The sequence below is a fragment of the Sparus aurata genome, chromosome 20 (assembly GCF_900880675.1).
Source record: "Sparus aurata chromosome 20, fSpaAur1.1, whole genome shotgun sequence".
NCBI classification, from domain to species: domain Eukaryota; kingdom Metazoa; phylum Chordata; class Actinopteri; order Spariformes; family Sparidae; genus Sparus; species Sparus aurata.
This window is the reverse complement of record NC_044206.1, coordinates 12300992-12322356: the sequence shown is the minus strand read 5'-3', so window position 1 is coordinate 12322356 and position 21365 is coordinate 12300992. Positions and strand designations below refer to the sequence as shown.

Here is a 21365-nt window from a genome sequence, read left to right as displayed (position 1 = left end):
TGTTCTATGAACTTCATTACCCAGAAGCGCCATGGGAAGCAACGCACCGACGTCATCAGCGTCGCGCTGTCGTTGGCAACGGCGGAGGCTGGAGCGGGAAGGACATAACTGCAACTGTGCGCGCTTGGCGTCATATCAGAATAAATTGTTATTTACTTTGTGTCCAGGAGGACTGTAGAAGCCCTCGCATCTCATGAAGATGTGAAACAAAAGGTTTTATGTAGTTGGCCTCTGGGAAACTGAGAAGTAGCTTTCCTGCTCATTTAGCTGCGTGTTTGCTAGCTAACATCTCTAAATGTAAACTGAGTTAGCTGCAGGAGTTTGAACAAGTTGCAGCAAAGCTGAGACATCAACAGGTGGATCTTTCCTTTTGCGACATTCGTTAGCAATGGCCTCCAAAGGTAATATGAACACTGAAGTTTTTAATCGAAGTCGCTTGGTACATTTAAATATACAGCAACAGAGACTGCGAGAGCAGCCATAACTTGACAGCTGAAAAATTAAGCTTGTTTTGACTTTTCAGGTTGGCAGCATCCTTATGTCAACATATTCAAACACTTCCGAGTTGAAGACTGGAAAAGGTCGGCAAAAGAGGGAGATGTGTCAACTTGCACGGTAAACTATCTGCACACTAAAACTGTCATATGCCAACATATATCTGAACCCCCAACCAGATTTTTTCAATATTAAACACCTGTATAGGCTTGAAAGGTTGGTGATAGGGCTTTGTTTGAATTTCTTGTCAGCTACAAGTAGGCCAATAGGAACCAAAAAAACAAAACCTCTCTAATAAAAAATACATTCAAAGCAATACTTAAAGATAATCCTTTTATCGGCCCTCCATCTTATTAATATGTCCGAACAGCAGTGTTGGGGAGACTTAAACTACATGTAGTTGAACTACATAGCTTAACTACAATTTGCTGTAACTTGCTGGTTGTTACAGTTACATTTATATTTTGTGCTGCGTCAACTACTTTTTGGGTCATATTTTGTAGTTTTACTACTCAATTTACAAACTACAATTTTGGCCAATAACATGAAATATTTTTTATATGAAAAGACCTATATAATATACATTTAATATTAAATTTTTTTCTTTGATGACAGTGTGGATAAGGTTGAAGCCTTTGTAAAGTGACCAGATGAGTCCCCACAAAATGCTTTCAAATCTCTACCCAAAATGTCCAAAGTGTTTGTGAAGTTCAACACTGGTGTCCCAGCCAGTGCAGCATGTGGGCGGCTTTTTAGTGTTGATAAAGATGTTTTTAGTGCCAAACTGAACCGGCTGTCTGATTAAAAACTTTGAGAGACTGCTCATGTGTCATGTCAACAAGCGATTCTCCCCTGGCATCTAGTTCTAGTGCCCAAGTGTTAGTGCCTCTGAAGTTCCTGTGATGTTGACCAACAATGTCAGCTTTTGTTCTTTAAAAAATAAAACTTGAGTTGAGAGGCATATTTCTGCTGGCATGTGAATTTTTTGTAGGCTATTATATTTTGTTTCATATACACTGTAATTTGATTTGTTTAACGCTGAGTTAGTAGTTGCTAAAGCTACTTTTTTTAGCAGTAGTTTTATCAACTACATTTCTCAAGGAGAAGAAATGTAGTTGGTAAAACTACTGCCAAGCTGAACTTCATGTAGTTTTACAAGCTACGCTTGCAAAGTAGCTTCCCCAACACTGCTGAACAGTTAAAAGGCTGCTGTCTTAGTCGTCCTTGCCAATGTGCTAGCCTAACCAGTATGACTTATTTTGGTTGGATTATCACTTCTAACTGTAAATATTCAAACTAAAGTTAGTTTGTTTAATTTTCACCTTCCATGATACCCCTCTAGAACAAGACACTGAGGTGTTCAGTGTTCCAGATCAGGGGTCCTGTTCCAGCCAACAGCTACATCCTGATGCCCAAAAACTGCAACCAGTCTCTGGGGCTGACAGGACGCTACTTCTACCTTCTCTTCAGGCCTACCCCGGGGAAATACTTTGTGGTCCACCTGGATGTTTCTGCTGAGGTAATGATCTGATTTTGTGGATTGACCTGTGGCGTGTGTATGTGTGATGAAATTAAAAATATTGACACGTCTATGTTGTTTCTTTTTGTAAACAGTCATAACTGGCAATTATTTCAGCTGTCTTTGACATTTTAAAGCGTGCATATTTTAATCTGTTGGCATTTAAATTCAATAGAAATTCTCTAAGTACTCTCCACTAACTTTAAATATCATCCATCTGTGTGGGAGAAAAACACAAGTTACACTTTTGGGTTATATCAATTTATGTAATTATGTAGGTAATTGATTTGACTCCTATTTAATAATTCCATTTTGCACGTGAAGATAGAATTAAAAGGACAATTCCCTCTCTCTGTGTGTTGGATGTGAAGGAAGGCCAGGTGGTCCGTATCTCCTTTTCTAACATGTTCAAAGAGTTCAAGGCCACAGCTACCTGGCTTCAGTTTCCTTTCCTGTGCGGAGCTGCAAAGGATTCGGTCTATGAAAGCACAGCCAAATCCGCAAGACATGGTAAATTTCATGCACACACATGGAGCAATGCTTTTGTACACATGAGCCATTGATCACACACATATGTCTTTCTCGTAAAAATATTTTTGTGCTCCAGGTTTGGTGGGTCCAGCTCCCACTTCAGTGCGTTGGACCTGCCTTATGCTGGATCTGCAGTATACACTCTCTGTGTACCTCAGCCGCTGCTACAGTCACCTGAGGAGCATCAAGCTTTGTGCCAACATGGCAGTTAAAAACATGTTTACCAGTGACCTGCTGCTAGATCCAGGTTAGATTTGGTTGTAAATTTAATTTCTTTATATATATATTCACTCTTCCTGTCTGTGTGAGAATACTGCTGTTGGATTTCCACTAGTTTGAATTGATGTTATGTGGAGAATAAGAGAAATGTGATAGTGATCTTTTATTTAAGAGCACTTAAGGAAGAGAAAAATATAGGGCTGTCATTGTAGCATGCACTGAATGCAGAGAATATCTCGGGCTCTCTGAATAGCCTCTAGTAGCAAAACATTTTCTTTACATACCTATTGTTCTGTGTCAAGGTCAATCTGATTACTAAATAAGCCACATACCTCTTAATGCAAGCATGACTTTTTGCTTCACTCTTCTACTGTTCTTTTCTCTTTCAACAGGAGTTTCCTTCAGTGAAGCCAAACTGTTGGGTCTGTCCTCTTCTCAGGGAACAGGTCCAGTGCCAAGAGACATGTCATTCCCTGTGCCCAAGGGAGCCTCCTGGCATGACCTTTATGATTACATCAGGTATGGTGTCTTCTCCTGGGAACAGCATGTGCGTCACTTGGATTGTGCTAAGAGCAAAATCTGATTTAAATTGATTTCTCTCATTTGTGGGGCCACAATGTTTGGTAGATGTTAGTTTTGTTTTTATCCCCATTTTGGTGACAAGTGAAATGCAGATGACAGTATAATCTACTATACCAGAGGAAATCCCTGTGATAAATTCAATAAAATCACCATGTAGCTATAGAATAGTATCTTAAAGAAGGCTTTTTCCTTTTGATATTTCAGAATCACTACTAGCAGTTGTAAGTCACTTTTAGATTTTTTTTCACTGAACACCGCTAAATTATATTATATTTATAATATTTATAATTATTATTATAACTTATTTAAGAAAACCACAGTCACTCTGCACTGCAGTGTAATCTCTCATCGTCTCCTCTCTCAACAGGTTTCCCTCAGAGGGAACAAAATTACCCTTTGACTCCATTCAAAAAGGTAATCCCATGCCAGAGGCTAGTTAGTCATAAAATATCACATTACTCATCATTCAACCCTTGCATGCTATTCTCTTGAACCTGACTGTTTTTGGATGTTTCTTAAAACGTTGTCAAAATATAAAGAAGAATCTGTTTTTTCCACCTACTTTTAGAATTGATTCTAATACATTTTTAACTTAGCTCTGCAACAGAAAAAAAATCTTAGTTTCAAGTATGATTTCTTAAGAAATGAAATCGTAGGATGCTGTTGTCCTGATAAACATTCGTTTATCTAATGCCCCTTTCTTTTTCAGGATGTGTCTCCAACCAAAGAAGCCCTAATCGAGAGGAGCCTCGTTCAATCAACCTCAGCAAACCGGTTCAGGACCGTGTGTCCCTCATCCAGCAGATCACCACTCCAAAAACAGTAAGACTGATAACATTTAGTACTTTTAAATCAAGTCTCTGGGGTTCCAGGCTGCTATTTTTTAAGATCCATCTGTTTTCTCCTTCTGTCTTCACAGCTCACAAGTAATCAAAGCCCCTTGGTGACCAAGATACCTGATCTGGGAGTAGTGTCCACTCATCCGAGGGATGACTGGCTCAGCCATAATGATGACCAGTATCAGCAGGAGTCTGCAGGCTCCAGTTCACACCAGCTCACATTCAAGCCACGCTCTGATTCTGATGATAGAGGAGTTCATGTGTACGTGCATCCTAAAGATGGCTTCAGCAAACATGGGGAGGAAAGTGAAGAAGAGGTGAAGCTTCACTCTGACTAGACTTCATTCTAAAGTTAAAAGCATACAACATTTTATAAATGGCATTACTTTCTCTTTTTGGCATTATGTTCAACACAATGCATGACTGAACATTTGAAACACTGTTGATCTTGTTATATTCTCAGCTTGTCTGCACTCCTGTTCCTCATCCTGTCCATCTAGCCTCGTCCAAAGGAACCAGGAAGCAGGTAAGAGTGAGGACAGCCGAGGATGAAATTAACAAGCTGATGAGGCATCAGTCGTTTAACAGCTCATTACAAATCCCTGCCTGTGTTGTTTTTTCTGCTCTCCTTGTTAGAAGCTGCTTCCAGACCCAATTCTCAGACTCAATCGAATCATCGGCTTTGGAGGAGCTACTACTAAATATGTATGCTTATTTGGAGTAAAGACCTTATAAGACTGGCTTCTGTCATACATTTTGAGTTTGAAGGTCACAAAATGCATTTCAACAAAGAAAGAAAGACCAACTACTGTACATCATTACTCTATAGGCCCTGTGGACCAAATCTGGTGATGCGGTGGTGTACCCATGCCACGCAATTATTGTCTCTATGGAGATTTCCTCTAACCAGCAGAGGTTCTTCATTGGCCACACTGATAAGGTAAATGAGCTTTGATGTGCCGTGCTTCCTCCGCAGCTGAATCCCTGCCAGTGTGTAGGATGGCACAGCTGATGGTGGCACCATGCTAAATATAACACTTTGGTGATTCAGTCGATTCCCGGTCTTTTGTATTCAGTAAAGAGACATCATTTTTCTTGTCATTACCGGAATTGGATTTCTTGCATCATCTTCATCCATCCCGTGTTTGCTCTGTAGGTATCTGCACTGGCTTTCAATGGCAACACAACAGTTCTGGCCTCAGCTCAAACTGGCAACCACAGCGTAGTTCGAGTGTGGGACTACCACAAAGGAAACTGTCTGGCCATGTTTAGGACTCATGCCCATTCATTATCCTGTCTCAGGTAACCAACTGCATATGCACATGCACTCATTTATACTCAGTGATCTTGCATATACGATGAGGTCAAAGCTAATGTTGAACACTGTGCGTCTACACTAATTGTAAGTATTTTGTGCTCTCTTTCCTTTTCAAAGCTTCTCATACAGCAGTGGTATTCTCTGTGGAGTTGGTAAAGACAGCCACTGCAAAACAGTAAGCACCACAAATGCAAATTTTCCCACGTTAAAATTCAAAAGCTTAATTTTTAATTTGTGTTTAAAGGTAATTAGCTCTGGCTTTGCTCGGACTCTGTAGAGAGAGCAACAGGTATATTAGATACAGATAAAAAAATGCTAAGCAACACTTAATATCATTACTTTGTCTGATTGTTTAAATTAAAATGCTTTAAACTGCTACGCTTATTAGTCTTTCACTCAGCTGTCTGTGTTTGTTATCCTCATGTATCCTTATATAGATGGTGCTGGTGTGGAACACTGTGAAAGTTAGTAAAGGTGGAGAGTTGACCATCTTAGCCAAAGCACACACAGATGTGGACATCCACACCATGAAGGTTGCCTTCTTTGATGATACAAGGTACCTCGCATGTCTGTGTTTGTGTTTTTGGCTGTGTATTTGATTATTTTGTTAGCCAACAGCGCATGTTTATAAAAATGTTTCAGAATTTGCAAATATGTCCGTCCATCTGTTGACCTGAGAAAAGTAAATGTTGATGAAATGGTCACATCTAGTCTTTTTTTTTTCGAATTATACAAATGGAGATAAATATTGTGGTTTTTTTCCATTGAAAATAAAAATTGTGATGCAAAAATTATATTCCCACTAATTGTGAATCATATGGTAGTTATAATATCTCTGAAAATAATCGGAAATATTTTGAACTGTGATACTGTTGTTTAATTTTGGGTGTGCTGGTTTAAGGATGGTGTCATGTGGCCGGGATAATGTCCGCCTGTGGCGAGTGCGGAATGGGACTCTGCGGTCCTGTCCAGTCAACCTGGGTGAATACCACTCAATGGACTTCACTGATGTTGCCTTTGAGGAGGGAAATTTTTCAAACCATAGTCTTGATGATCGAACACTGTGAGTGGGCAAACCAGTCACTACTTTACATAGCATTGGACGAAATATCAATTTAATCGAAGTCCACTGAAAAGGTTCTTATAAAAAGCTTGATATTTTCCCTCTGACTGCCCTCCCACAGATTTGTCAGCAGTCGGAGTGGGCATATTTTTGAGATCGACTACAGCAAAGTTGTTATCAGAAATGTCAGGAGACTGTTGCCTGCACAGCAGCAGCATGCAGATCGTAGGGAGAAATTGACTTTCAACACAGGTGTGTTTAAACTCAATAATTTTATGTGATTTATATTATGTTTTTTATATTTTCTGGTAGAGGGGGGAAAAAACTTTGTTAAGAGCCTGTGCAGACATCAGAGTGTTCTTTTGTGGCTGTGTCCCAGGTCCAGGCATTGCCATCAACAGCATCAGTGTGTCCTCATCATTCTGTTGCACGGGCTCCGAAGATGGCTTCCTGCGGCTTTGGCCCCTCGATTTTTCTGCCGTCTTCCTGGAGGCTGGTAGGCAGAGGAGGGCTGTGGAATAACATTTACCCACAACAATCTAACAGCAGTTCCCACTCCACAGGAGCTCAGTTCAGTCCATGTATATTTTTCATTTTCTAGTCTGCAGGGGGAAATATTTATTAGGTTGACTAATAATTGGCAATTAACCAAATTTAAAAGCAGACGGTAAACTACAAGTTCACAGTTTTGACACCACTTTGTGGCATGTGTCACAATGAATTGATCACAATCCTCAACAACTCCTGAATATTTAGCCTTACCAAAACTTTAACAGAAATTCAGTTGTCTGTCAACCCTGCAGAAGGCAAGAATGTTGAATGAATCTTTTAACATATAAAGCTCTTAACTTAATTTTTAAACAATAACCGAACCATGTATACATAATTTGTTTTTTGGTAATCATTTCATTTGTGTATTAACATTCCTATCCATGATTATACGATTAATAGCTGCACTCTGACATCGTCACACGCAACAAACAAATAACTCTGACATGTGTTATCATGTTCCAGAGCATGAGGGACCTGTGAACGTGGTGTCAGTCTCATCAGACAGCCTTCAGGTCCTGGCAGGCACCTCCACTGGAAACCTGGGTTACCTTGATGTGAGCAGCCGCGGTTACAACACGTTGATGAGATCACATACAGATGCTGTACTTGGCTTCAGTGTGGACGGCATCCGTCGGCATCTCACCACAGCCTCTTCTGATGGCACAGTGCGCATTTGGAATATGGATTCCTTGCATCAGGTCCATCAACACCACCATATAAATTAGAATGATTTTTTCAGTAATTATTACTACCATTTTATTATAATCAGATCCTACTATTAAATGATTTATAATACATTTCACCAATGCTTCTGAAAGCCTTGAGGCAAATAATTTTAGTTTTGTCATCATAACCTCAGTCAAGTAGTTTATTTTTTGGTTTTGTTTGTTTGTTTTTTTTGTCTTCTAATCAGAAAAATTATTGAAAAAATAACTTGTGAAAATATATGGAAGTTTTGCTTGCAAATTTTCTGCATTGGCTCTCTTGAGTGCCAGTTTAGTGTCATTTCTCAAATCTATGGCCATGTTAGTCTGTTTTAGTTCCCTGTCAGACTGATTGGTCAAGTTTAAAAGTTGTTAAACCTGACTAAAAGTTTGGCTGTATGGTTAAATGTTTAGCCCCTCATTCTCAGTTTCTTCAAAGTAAGAACTTATCAGATGCTACAAGAGGCTTTTACAGTCAACTAGAAAACATGTTCTGAAGACATGGTTAATGCTACCTCAAGTCCCCAGTGGCAAACTAAACCATAAAGCAAACATTTTGGATTAACTCAATAAGTAACTGCTGTGTGGATTTGTCTTTAAACCACAGAAACTGACATTGTCTCTGTTACTATTGGCTAATGTACCATTTTACTGAATGTCTGTTGTGTCTCCTGTGCCTAGTTGTATGATTTTGTGTCAGAGGAAGGTCCCTGCTCCGTGGCCTTCCATCCCAGTGAGCAGGTCTTCTCTTGTGGTTTCAGCTCAGGCATCATCAGAGTCTTTGACATCTCCAGTGCCAAACTGCTCGCTGAACACAGGTGTGTTCAAAACAACACTAACTACACTTCAGAATGAAAATGGGAATTTCTTGTCTGGTTTGATGTACCAAACCTCGTATGCCTTTGGTTTGTCAATCAGTTGCATTTTAGGAAGCTTTCAGAGTTTGTCTTCTCAGAGAGTGTAATGACTGCTTTTATGTTCTTGTTTCTCTGTATGTGTGCGTGTATTCACGTGTATATTTCATTTATTATAGGCAGCACAGAGGTGAGGTGATAGGTCTTGCCTTCTCTCCAGACGGGGAGTTCATGTACAGTGCCGATTCTGAGGGCTCTCTGGCACTTTACAACGCCTCTGACGATGACCACAATGTGATCAGAGTTGTGTGTATGTATACAAAAAAAAATACCTATAGTTTATTTCAAAAAATCGTATGTGACACTTTACTTTAAGATCACACGGAAATGTCAACTTAGATCAACAAAATCATATTGTAAAACATTCATACAGGAACATTATCAATATAGTGAAATGGTGAATTACACAATATCATACTCGGCGCTGTTGTTTGATTCATTTTTTCCTGACTGGCTAGGTAATGCGGTGGCCCGAGGCACTGAGCGCGCTCCAGATGCCCTCGCAGTGAGCAGTGACAGCCGCTGTCTGGCTTTCGTCGGTCCCTCGGAGTACATTGTCACCATCGCTGACTCGCAGTCTCTAGATGAGGTATCTCGACGATGTCTGTTTACAACCTCATACCATTTATAGCTTTGTTCAGGGGATTTCATTACAGTATTATGGTGACTACATACTGTACAGAAAATGTTCCCAAGATTGACCAAGATGTTTGTGCTGTTATCATACCAAACAATTGATTAAGTCTTCTTATCACCTGTTCTTAAGTGTCCTCATTGACCCATTCTGTCTCTGTCTAGTTGCTCCATGTAGATGTAAGCATTTTGGACGTAGAGAGCTCCCGCCTTGATTCTGCACAAAAGGTCTGCTTCTCTCCAGCCACCACTGAACACTTGCTCGTTGCCACATCTGCCAACAAGATCCTCTGGGTCAGCACCAAGACAGGCCGTCTGCTCCGAGAGGTAACACTACTGAACATGAACATAATTAGCTGACCATGTTAAGTACTAAGAAATGTATAAATTGGCTGCTCGGAAGGTCCAAAATGAAGCATATTACCCAAGACATTATTAGGGTTTGTCAGTACTTAGTAGCTGTAGTCTGTGTCCTGCCTATTGTGTTGCTGTCGTTACGCACTTTCACAGTTGAGTGATTAAACAGTCTTCAAGATAATGGTGATCTCAAAGTGTAAGAATCAGGACTGCGAATTAATATACTTTCAAAACTAGTGACAGTGAGTTTGGCATAAGTTTTTGAAAATAGTTAGATGGATGTTGGATCATAGTATTACCTAACAAGAAGCTGCAAAGATAATGATCACAAGAAACAAAGGGGAGAATAACAGCAGTAAGAGTTTTTATGACCACATTTCGTCTCAACACAGTCGTTTGATACATTTTCCAACCATATTATGGAGCTTTTTTTTTTCTGACTGGACTTTTTTCCTCCTGACAGGTGTCTAAGGTGCACAAACACCAGTGCTCGTCCCTGGCTGTGAGTGAGGACAGTCGATTCCTGCTGACAGCAGGACACAATGCTGTGAAAGTGTGGGATTACAACATGCAGCTCCATATTAACTCACAGGTAGAATTAATATCCTTCAGAATAAAAATACTACTGGAATCTAAACTTTAGAAAGTCCCTGTTACTGCTTCATGTATTTTACAAGTGTAAGTCATCTAGTGGTTAATTTGACTGAATGCAATGACAGGTAAGGCATAAAAATGTAAAATTTAAACATCATGCGAAAACAAACACCTACAATAGAGGAGCAACTAATAAACTAATCAAAATCAAAATTACAATCAACATTAATGATTAATCTGCAGATTATTTTCTCTATTGTTTGGTTTATTTTTCAGTCTGACTTGCAGTCCAAAACCCAGTTTAATTACTCAGATATTTAGTTACCATAATGGAAAAACAAAGGAAATTATAAATATTCACATTTTAAAAACTGAAACGCATTACTTTTTCTTTTAATTACTAGAACAATTACTCAATAATCAAAAACTGTTTTCAATTAATTGTCTGTCACCAGTCACCGTCACCATTACCAGTTCATCTAACAGTTGTAACTTGTGTTGTTTCTCTGTACCAGATGTTCATTGGCCACAGTCAGCCCATTCGCCAGGTGAGCTTCACCCCTGACCAGCAGGGTGTGGTCTCAGTGGGAGATGCTATATTCCTTTGGGACTTCCTGGCCCATCCTGTTGACTCTCTGACTGACAGCTGGTAAGCATCCCTGTTGCATGGTTGAGTCTTGTCTTTCATGTTAACGTGTTACATTTTGTAAGTTTTATTGGTAAATATCTGGTAAAATCCGTCTTTACTCACAGCTCACCTCTCAGATTAAGCTACATTTCAGCTCCTAAATCAGGTAACTTCATTCAGAGTTTGCACACAATATCATAAGATGTTTCAAATGTTCTTACTCATCCCAAATAAATCGTTGATCTTGTGTTTTCATGTAACAGTTCAACCAGATGCTGAGGCGAGTGGAGTTCAGTTGTCGAATGGGATGCCTCGACAGACAGCACCCCTCCCCTTCTCACTGCCACAGCCACTAGATGTCAGCACCCTTGACCAAGTTGACCAAGGTGGTAAATTCTCTTTTTTAGTTTTAAGTTACCCAACACATCCTTATTTATATATGATTAGCTGTCAAAACTGCACATCTTTTTGAACACACATTTGTAGCTCATGACTTATCTAACAGCAAATTGCATGAGAAAAAAGGATATATTTACATAATCTACTTAATCTAATCTATCATCTGCACTGATTTAGCAATAAGGAAAGGGGGAAATAACAATAACTTGCTTTTTTATTATATTAATGTATTATATATAGTTCTATGAAATGACTGGCTGTTTAATTATAGTTGTTTTTTCAGCTATTACTGGCCAGAAATAATGATATTTTAGCACTGAGACCTATTCCAATCACTGCCTTGAATAAAAAATAAACTTTATTTAGTTGTTGCTAGTAACATACATATAACACATGTTTTTATACCAAGAATGTGTTGCTAGTTACGCTCAGTGGTGTTCAGCTCTCAGTTATCATGTCTCTCCCATTTCCCTCCTGCAGCTTTTGGCTCCCTGTCCATTAATGATGAAACTCCGACTATCTCGACCACTAAGGAAGCAGCCAGGGATTTAGGTCTCTCCTCTGAACCCAGACCTGCAGCATCCTTCCTTAAAGTCACAGAGCTGGACTGTACGTCTCCTCTAAATACCAGTCACATGGAAGCTGCTGAGTACCCCAATAGATAGTTTGACATTGTAAGTAAAATAACTATCATCTTTATGGTAGAACTGACCATTCTCTTTTTTATGCCATGTTGTCATTAGGTGAGCTGAGAACAAAGAAGTCAGGACGTCCTGATTGTTACAGGCACTTCATCCCACGTTTCAAGACCACTACCATTGATCAGGTAAGGAGCACTTTGTACTGTGTAATGATTGTGTAATGAGTGTGTTCATGTGTTTGATGTCAAGTCTTAATGATTTCTGTGATCCAGGCTGCCGCAGCTCCCCAGCCAGGAGAAGAGGGCATAAAGCTGAAAGCAATAATTGGCTACAATGGCAATGGGCGAGGCAACATGGTGTGGAGCCCTGACCAAGGTTATTATAATATACTCAAGAGGAAAGTAACAACTGTGTAGAAATAATGTTTAGGAACACTTATCCAAATTAAATAAAAAAAAAAATAATCTCTTGCAGGTTTGTTTGCATACTCGTGCGGCTGTGTGGTGGTGGTGGAGTACCTCCATACAGGCAGTCAGAGACACCTACAAGGCCACAGCGAGGAGATCTCTTGTCTTGCAGTCACAAATAACGCAAAGGTACTTTTATTAGTTCTCAACCTCAAAGTTTTATAGCAGTGATGTAAAACACAGTGATATTTGCTCTTATTCATTACTGCCCCAATACCCCAAATACTGTGCAGTCAGGTGATTCGGGTCTTCCTAACATGATTTTTAGCTTTGTAGATGTCTATGATGTAAACAGTGTGCGTGCAGCTGGTTTTGCTATGGCAAACAGAAAACCAAACTGTGAAAAACCAATTCAAATGATGATAAATGTGGACAGGAAATTCACAAGCTGCTTTATCCAAGTGTGAAATCAGACTCTGATGCATCCAATGCAGTCCAGGATAGTTAACATGCTATTTTCTCCCACTGGCTCCTCTCATGTCTCTTGCTAGTCCTATGTTTTGTGAGCTCAGAAATAAAAATGAAGGTGCTCTGTGTCTGTGTTTCCTCCTGTCCAGACAGTAGCATCAGCAGCTGGCGGCAGTAACAGTGGCGGAAGCCTCATCTGCATTTGGGATGTCCAGAATGGAACTTGTCGTAAAACCATCTCCTACCACAGCGGGGCAGTGCAGAGTCTCGCTTTCTCCAGGGATGATCACTTCTTTCTTTCTGTTGGTCAGTTAATTATTAATTTAATTGCATCCAGAAATGGACAGAGTACTCGACCCCAGTACTTGAGTAAGAGTACAAATACTGCTGGTCAAAAATTACTCCGTTACAAGTAAAAGTAGCTCAGTCCACATGTTACTCGAGTAAGAGTAAAAAAGTACTTGCTTTTAAAGGTACTTAAGTACCCAAAAGTACATGCTTTTAAATTTACTTTAAGTAAAAGTAATAGTAAGAGTAAATTTCTTATTTTTCACATCAATGAATTACTTTTTTCTAAATGAATTTAAAGACCTTTTAACTCTTGTTTCTGAGAATTAACTCTTTGAAACCACCTGCACTGATGTGCTTGCTTTTAGAACCACAATGTTATATAAAGCCTGCAGAAACACCTATCAAAACAAATAAAATGAATGGGATCACAGGAGGATAGCAGATGTTGCAGATGCAGATGTTTTATTAACAATCATTAAAACTGTAACCAAATGAACCTGCACCGTCCAACTAACTCTCTATCATTTAGCTAAGTTGGGAACTGGAACCCCCTCAAAGACCAATGTTGTCCCCAGACCACTGGTTGAGAATCACTGCTTTACAAAAAACTACATCTGATGCAGCCATTGTCGCGGTTTTGTGTTGACAAACGCAGTCGAGAGTGTTGCTACTTTGGTGGTATCCTTATGGGGAGGGATGACGTATTTCCGCTTTTACGTAGATCCCAGTGGAGAGCGTGCACTGTGATAGGTTTCCTTCTTTGACAAACACAGCTTGTGTCCAATAGTATTTTAGGAAAAAAAAAAAAAAAAGAGCAGACCTGAAAGTAACGAGTACTTTTCAGCCTTCCTAGAAATTAACTTGAGTAAAAGTAAAAATATTTGTCTTGGAAATGTATTCAAGTAAGAGTAATAAGTACCAAAGAAATCTAATACTCAAGTAAAGTACAAATCCTCTGGATATGTACTTAAGTACAGTACTCAAGTAAATTTACTCCGTTACTGTCCACCACTGATTGCATCCATCCATGAGCATCTGAGAGGTACATATAGAGAAGTTCACTTCAGAATCAAAGACATATATTTTCCCTCTTTCCTTGTTTTTTCTAATGACGTTTGTGTGGTGTAGGTCCATATAAATTAAATCTTGCATAAAACTGCTGACAACAAGGTCTGTTGATTATCCTGAATTACCAGGTCATGATTTCTGGAAAGAGACTTTGATGTCGAATTTTTCAAATGTATTTTATTAGCACTTTGAGCACCACAAACCGAGTGCCATCTAGTTCCGTTTTATAAGTGCGGAGGCAGACAATACCTCCAGACCTCTGCAGTTCACACCATAACAATGTAGATAGTATTACAAGTAAGAGGGAAAATATAGATTTGGGATTTGGGGGTGAACCCTTACTTTAAACTAGATTTTTTGAACCACTTGAAAATGCTACTGACCACTGATTCTTCACAATCCTTCGTAGGAGACTTTTCTGACCCAGAGGTGGCTCTGTGGAGCAGCAAGACCTTCCAGCTGCTGTCCAGTGTGAGCATGTCAGGACCAATCAATGACGCAGCCTTCAGCCCCTCGGCAGCTAGTCAGCTGGCCTGTGTAGGAAGCCAAGGGGCATACTTTTGCCTCATCCACACACGTGGCTCAGATGTTGAGCTCAAGGTTAATGAGCACAGAAAAACACACAGATAATTTTGAGGTTGTAGTTGTATTTGCTTTGGTACAGGAGGATCCAACACTCCATCACTTTTGTAGGTCCAGAAGGCGAAAGCACCAGCGATGGTGGGTGATGTGGAGCAGACGGCTCTGTGCTACCACATGGACTCCTTTCTGTTTACCGGCACCAATCGAGGACATGTTTTTGTCTGGGACATTAACACACAGCGCTGCTTCATGACGTGGGAAGCTGATGAGGGCGAGATTGGTACAAATGGACCCTGTGTATATTTTAACAATTTGTTTAGATAACAGTGTAATATTTTTGCTTACAGACAAATAATCACAATTATCTTGGTGTAGCTATCTAATTGAAGAGATGTTATTTATTTCTCTTGGAAAAGTGCCTAAAATAGTCCTGTAATTTTGAGTCATGTGGCTTTCATGTATTTTTTTCCAAATGCTAATTGGATTGCGGCACTTTCTTGGTGTAGGAGTGCTGCTGTGTCGAGGGAACCGTCTGTTGACAGGCAGCAACACTCGCTGGTTGCGACTGTGGGAGGTAGAAGCTGTGTTGGGTGTTAAGCCTCAGGAAAAGGTCTGCAATGTGGAAGACAGGTCTGTGGCTTATTCTCTAAGGATTCCATCACTTTTCTTGAATTATCTTAAAGAACATGCCATTCTGAGTCGGTTTACTCAGAGGAACACAATGGAGCTTGTGTCGTTTTATTTCAGTTCCAATAGAGTGCTGCAAAAGGACAATATTTTGGGCCGAGGTGTTATTATTGCTCCTTTTCTAAAGTGTCCCCTATACGTATTGCACTATATTATTAAAATAAGCAGCTTTATGGTTTTTCTCTCCTTAACTTAACTCGTAAACTTTTTGTTTTTCTTAGCACTAAGCTCCATCTGATGTGATTTAAAAAGGACAAAAAGTGTCTGTAATGTGTGAAACAGATCAAGAATGTCAACACGGTGCCTTCTTATCCTTGAGTGACACTGTCTGCATTACATATGGGCTCATTGTTCTTGGTCCCATGTGCCTGTCCTTCAGTGGGACCATGGTGGTGTTGGAACAGGAGATAATGCTGGACGGGACAATGGTCAGTGCAGCCTTTGATAGCACAATGGACATGGGAATCGTTGGCACCACAGTGGGAACCCTCTGGTACATCAACTGGTCAGACAACAGCAGCACCCGGCTTGTCAGCGGCCACAATGCCAAGGTACCAGTGTCAACTTTAGGCAGTGAATGATTACTGAATGCACATCCTGTGTCTACAGCAGGAGAACATATTTATAACCAGGAGATATATTGGTGTGTTCTGTTTAATATTTGAAATAACAATGTTGCAAAGATGAAACAGTACTGACTGATTATAATCTGGCATTTCCTTTTGTGCCATTGTTATGATCACATTTATGGTTTAAAATTAGATTCAATAACTGTAGATGGATTACTATTAAATGTTATACTCACATGTCTGTCCCCCTCTCAGTGAACTATGATAACTATGGTGATTTTCTGACATTAAGCGCCATCGTCAGGTCAGAAGTGTCATTGTTCCAGTTTTGGTTTGTGATCTGACTCCTGCAATTTAATCCAATTTAGCTGTACTTGATTTGTTTCATAATGTGTTAGCATGCTACCATGCTTGAGGTTTCAGTAAACCTTATTCCAGCCAACCTTGTGAAGCATGTGTACCTACTGACGTTAGCATTTAGGTTACCACACTGCTGTGCCCAAGTCTGTCCTCAAAGAGCTGCTAGTATGGCTGTTCTGCTCTATAATACAAATGTTTCTCTAATTACAATGTTGATCACCACACAGAGGTTTGCAAGTCAACATTCTTCAACTCTCTTTCTTGCCAATAGGCCATCTTTAGATGACTTTTGCACTTGTAAAAAATGAAAAGTAACTAATACTCGATACTGCATATCCATGTTTCTGTTGCACATCTGTTTCCCTGGAGGCTAATTCTACCTATGAATTATTTGCAATTTAAGTATACTTTTATCTTCAGATAAGTGTCCAGAGTTACTTGTAGTCATAACAATGAATGAGTGGATATAGATCAATAAACATTAAAACATTTCTAATTTTAGTTGATTATTTAACAATTCATTAAGCCATCAAAAGTGTTTTGGTTATTACACATTTCTACCAAGACCCTGTTCCTGACGTTAATACATCTAAATAGCATTTATTGTTAATTGATTGTTAAATGATTTCAGAATACAGGTAACTCTGTGTGTTGAGGCAAGAGAATCCTGTAGTTGTCTACTCTTAAGCACAGTAAGCTTAATTTCCTGCATGCACTCCCCTCTGCTGTCCAGGTGAATGATGTGGCATTCAGCTCTGATGAGAACCATTTTGCAACCTGCAGCGAGGACGGTAGTGTGAGGGTGTGGTCGGCCCCCAGCAACGAGATGGTGGTGCAGTTCCAGGTGCTCAACCAGGTGAGCCACTTGAGAAAAGGTTCAGCTCGAGTATACGAAGAAGGAACACAAAGCTTTACCTAAGAGATACCTCGATGGAGAATGAACTACTTCTGCTAATTTCACAAGGAAGTCAGAAAATATCAGGGAATTTTGAAAATAAGAAACATCAAATCATCAGCAATCTTAGATGCAGCCACATTTCCATTGGGAACATGACTACAAGAGTGTGTTTCCTGTACTTTTTGTAGGTAGGTGAGAGGTAGCAAGTGTCATAAGTAGGTACAAGTACACTCACTATACGCCATAACACCACTCAGCCTCTTCCTGTTTTTCTCTATATTAGGCCTGTGGCTGTGTATGCTGGAGTCATTCCTCCAGGAAGGACGGTGCATGTGTGGCTGCAGGATACAGCGATGGGACCCTGAGGATTTTCTGTCTTGCCTCCTCTGAGATGGAGATGAAGCTGCATCCCCATCACGTGGCTGTCACTGCCATACAGTACTCTGCCAACGGTGAGCGATACAATAATTGTATTACCTGCTTAGCAGGAAGAACTTTGTAATGAACCACTTTGCCTTAGTCCTCTTATTTCCTCCACTTGTTTGATCCAATAGGTGACTATTATAATGATCAAAAACTAGAACAATAGGACAGTGTTTAAATGAACAAAGAATGGATCAAAGTGGGGTTAGGTAGTCAAGAGGAGAATTTCCCTTTTGAATGAGAACACCTATGTGCTGGCAGTTGGTTTTTGTCACTGCTACGTTCCATTCAGTTTGGCTCTATGACTGTTTTTGGGACCCCTTGCAGGTCATGTGATCCTTTCAGCGGGGAAGAATGGTCTGGTAGCTGTCAGCAGCCCGGTGAATGGAGCGACTATCCGTGTCATCAGGGACCACAAAGGAGTGCCGATAACCACCATCCAGAGTGTGAATGAACAGGTCAGCTCACTGAATCAAACCAAGGAGTGAAGCTTTACCAGAGATTAATGTGGCAGAACAATAGAACAGTGAGAACAGTGAGGGAGGTCAGAATGGCCCTTGAAAGGCAACGTTTACAGTGATTGGCAACAGAATTTTTTGCCTCATAAAATGTTAGCTGGGAAGTGAAGTAGCACTCGGCTTCTCCTTACAGTGCTGGTGACAGCTTCTCTTCCCTCCCTTCATACAAAATTTGACTTGGCATTTCCTTTCATCAGCCCTCCTCAGCTACATAACACAAGGTTATAGATCTGTCGAGATGCTATTTAAATGCAAGGGGGGGAAAAAACCCAGTCGGAAATGCTTCCTTTAGGTTCTTGTGACATTTTCTGACATTTTTTCAGCAGTACGTGTCTAAAGATGTTTTATCTTCTAATCCTCAGTGTCAGAAGTTCGGCCTGGAAGGAAATGAGATGTGGTTGGCTGCCAGTGCTGACAGACGCGTCAGTGTGTGGGCTGCCGATTGGTTGAAGGACAAGTGTGATCTGCTGGACTGGCTGACGTTTCCAGCTCCGGCCTATTTTGGGGTACAATATGCTAATGACTAGAAATGTCATTACATATGTTTAATGCTGCTTCATATCTTTTTGTTTTTATGGATCGTGGATACTCAGTCTCCCTTTTGTGTGATAAAGACATATTGGAATACTTTATTTAAGTTTAACATGTAACTATAAAGCTTTATTTTTTAACCTCAACCCCTTTAGCCATAATACTCAGGAATTTCTCTGTTAAATGACACACTTGCTAACGGTCAGCACTACTACATACTAATTTCATTGGAACAGAACCTTTAAAGGTACCATGTTTGACTTCTAGCTGAACCATCGAACAAAATGTTTGTATCATGCGTGCAATACACACTCTTGCTGATCAATCTACACAATTCCACTAATCAGATATTGTTGTCAGTAATGTGTAAATAAGGTAGCACTGTGCCCACAAGGGAAATGAAGATGATGACAGGTACAATCCTATTACCCTCTCGGTGATTTAGGCCCTCACGCAACCCTGCAAAAGGACGTGATGTCATGTTTCTGTTAGGGGTCATGAACATTAACATTGACCAGAGCAATGGCAGACTCTAAACAGTGCTTGAGAGCAACAGTAAAGTTTGAAGTTTGGTGGTTTCCGGCCTGCGAGTCTGCCAGAGCCGACTAGGGTTGCAGCAAAACAGTAAAATGCCTGACAGGAATGTGTGTAATCTTAAATAAGGATGTAAACAACAGAGGATTTAATGGAGGGAAATGCATTCAATGTGACCTTAAGACCTCGGCACTTTGCTTTTTGGTGAGAAACACTGAAAACAGCACTTTTGTCCGCTCACAAAAAAAAAAATCTCCAAAGGCCATGTCTTAATGAGATTTAGGCCTGATAATGTTGTATGCTAAAAAAAATGGGTTTGTTTTGAGTTGAAGCACATATCGGCCTCAGATGAGAGAAAGACTGGCTAAGCCTTTGGTACTTCAAGTTTGATATTAAGATCAGTCTATGTTTGAACATTACACATCTAACATTTTTTTCTTTTCTTTTGTGCTTTAGGATGACAGCCCACCTCCCAGCCTGGCTGCCTTCTGCCCTGCAGACCCCGGCCTGATAGTCTACTCTGGCTACGGCGTGGAGAAAGAACTGTGCTTCTATAGCCTGGCTAAAAAACAGGTACCACAGTTCCCCCTGCTCTCTCTTTTCCTGTCATCAGAGCATCCACAAATTTGTGTGTGTGTGTGCAATCTCATAAAATGTGATATTTTTTTTTTATTTATTTATTTTCTTTTTTTTAATATATTTTTTTTTACCACAGATTATAAAAAAGATTGCCCTGCCCAACTGGGCCACATGCTTTAGCCTCTCCTGTAGGAGTCAGCTCATAGCTGTGGGATCAAAAGGTAAAACCCAGATCTTGTTTTTAATGATACGGCTTTATACGTTTCCATTAGATAAGTAAGATCTCAGCATTGTGTACATTTGGAGCTTGTTTTTAATTAATATCTCATTTTATTTTCTAATCCCTTATCAGAGCGAGTTTTGAAGTTGATCAAGTCGACCAGCGGCAGGTTCCAGGACTTCACGCAGCACAGTGACTCACTGCAGACCTGTCGCTTCTCTCCCTCTGGGACACTTCTGTTCTCTGTAGCTTACAATGAGATCCTGCTGTGGGAGGTGCAGGGCCTCTGAGGGCCTCGTGTCTGTTTTTGAACATCAAACCTCTGAGGTTTTGGCCACTTTCACATGTGCCTCATTTATACTTTTACTTGATGTAATTTATATAGGTTTTATTTTTGCAACACGTAATTTTATCGTTGTCATAATTCCATAGATTTTTTTTATCAGTTAAATATTTCAAAGGAAATAGAAGATGTGTGAGATTTCTTAATGTATATAGTTTTAAAATACAGTCATTTTTATAATGTTGAAAGGATTGTTTTGCGCATTCAGTCACTTTTGATGTTCGACCATCTATTTTAGGGTTTTCTTACTGTGAGTTATGTACAGATACTGATGAGTGACTACCAGTAGCTGTCATGTCTGCTGCTTTTTCAGTGGTACATTTTTTTGTGAGTTTTTTTTTTTCTTTTCTTTTCTTTTTTTTAAGAAAGCGGCATTGTAAAATAATTTTCTGTAATGAACGCACATATACACAGGTACAAAAACTGCTGACTGCTGCAATGACCTTTGCATTTTTAGAGTGAATTTTGCATGAATCAATGTTTGTTCAAGGATTGTCTGAATAAAACTCCTTTCCGTCACAAGGGCTACTCTATTTGAAAGACAGCCAGACTGAACTACCAGAGCTGTGTTACTCCTCTCGTCAAGGGTTTTACATCTTTTTACACCTTTCAGAATTCAGTTGTTCAAAGACCACCTCCTTCACTGCTCTGTGGAGAGATAAATGACACCTGGTGATGCCACCTCAGCTGCTCATAGTTCAGGCATAGTTCAGTTCCTTTATCTCAAGATATTTTTAAAAATACAGCATGTGCTCTGTGAAATAGACTGGACATACCCTGACCACAAATAAATGGATGAAATATCATGTGAACCAGTCTAAGGAGGATGAGCGTCTTTAACTTAAATACAAAACAGAATTGAATGCAACATAAAATCATGGCAAAGAGAGGACATTTTT

At 39.9% G+C, this 21365-nt stretch overlaps 1 protein-coding gene across 1 annotated transcript; it reads left to right on the top strand.

Annotated features, from left to right (window-relative positions):
• Nucleotides 1-93: 93 nt before the first annotated feature.
• On the top strand, nucleotides 94-20988 carry wdr90 (WD repeat domain 90). Its single transcript, XM_030401191.1, has 43 exons — nucleotides 94-401; nucleotides 524-615; nucleotides 1838-2014; nucleotides 2386-2524; nucleotides 2622-2792; nucleotides 3157-3283; nucleotides 3714-3760; nucleotides 4056-4168; nucleotides 4266-4502; nucleotides 4649-4711; nucleotides 4822-4890; nucleotides 5015-5125; nucleotides 5342-5487; nucleotides 5621-5678; nucleotides 5941-6059; nucleotides 6405-6566; nucleotides 6688-6818; nucleotides 6946-7062; nucleotides 7581-7816; nucleotides 8504-8640; nucleotides 8856-8986; nucleotides 9195-9325; nucleotides 9535-9696; nucleotides 10190-10318; nucleotides 10836-10969; nucleotides 11074-11114; nucleotides 11212-11334; nucleotides 11828-11956; nucleotides 12091-12173; nucleotides 12261-12363; nucleotides 12463-12584; nucleotides 13013-13169; nucleotides 14632-14822; nucleotides 14916-15084; nucleotides 15311-15434; nucleotides 15871-16042; nucleotides 17154-17276; nucleotides 17602-17770; nucleotides 18069-18199; nucleotides 18622-18765; nucleotides 19781-19897; nucleotides 20040-20124; nucleotides 20256-20988. The coding sequence occupies exons 1-43, from the start codon at nucleotides 389-391 to the stop codon at nucleotides 20411-20413; spliced, it is 5493 nt and encodes a 1830-aa protein (XP_030257051.1). The 5' UTR covers nucleotides 94-388; the 3' UTR covers nucleotides 20414-20988.
• The last annotated feature ends 377 nt before the right edge of the window (nucleotides 20989-21365 follow it).

Bases quoted from the DNA above. Each gene is read 5' to 3' on its own strand.
- wdr90 (XM_030401191.1), top strand. The intron at 6,567-6,687 runs GTGAGTGGGCAA...GCCCTCCCACAG, and splicing joins AGTCTTGATGATCGAACACT to ATTTGTCAGCAGTCGGAGTG. The intron at 17,771-18,068 runs GTGAGCGATACA...GACCCCTTGCAG, and splicing joins CATACAGTACTCTGCCAACG to GTCATGTGATCCTTTCAGCG.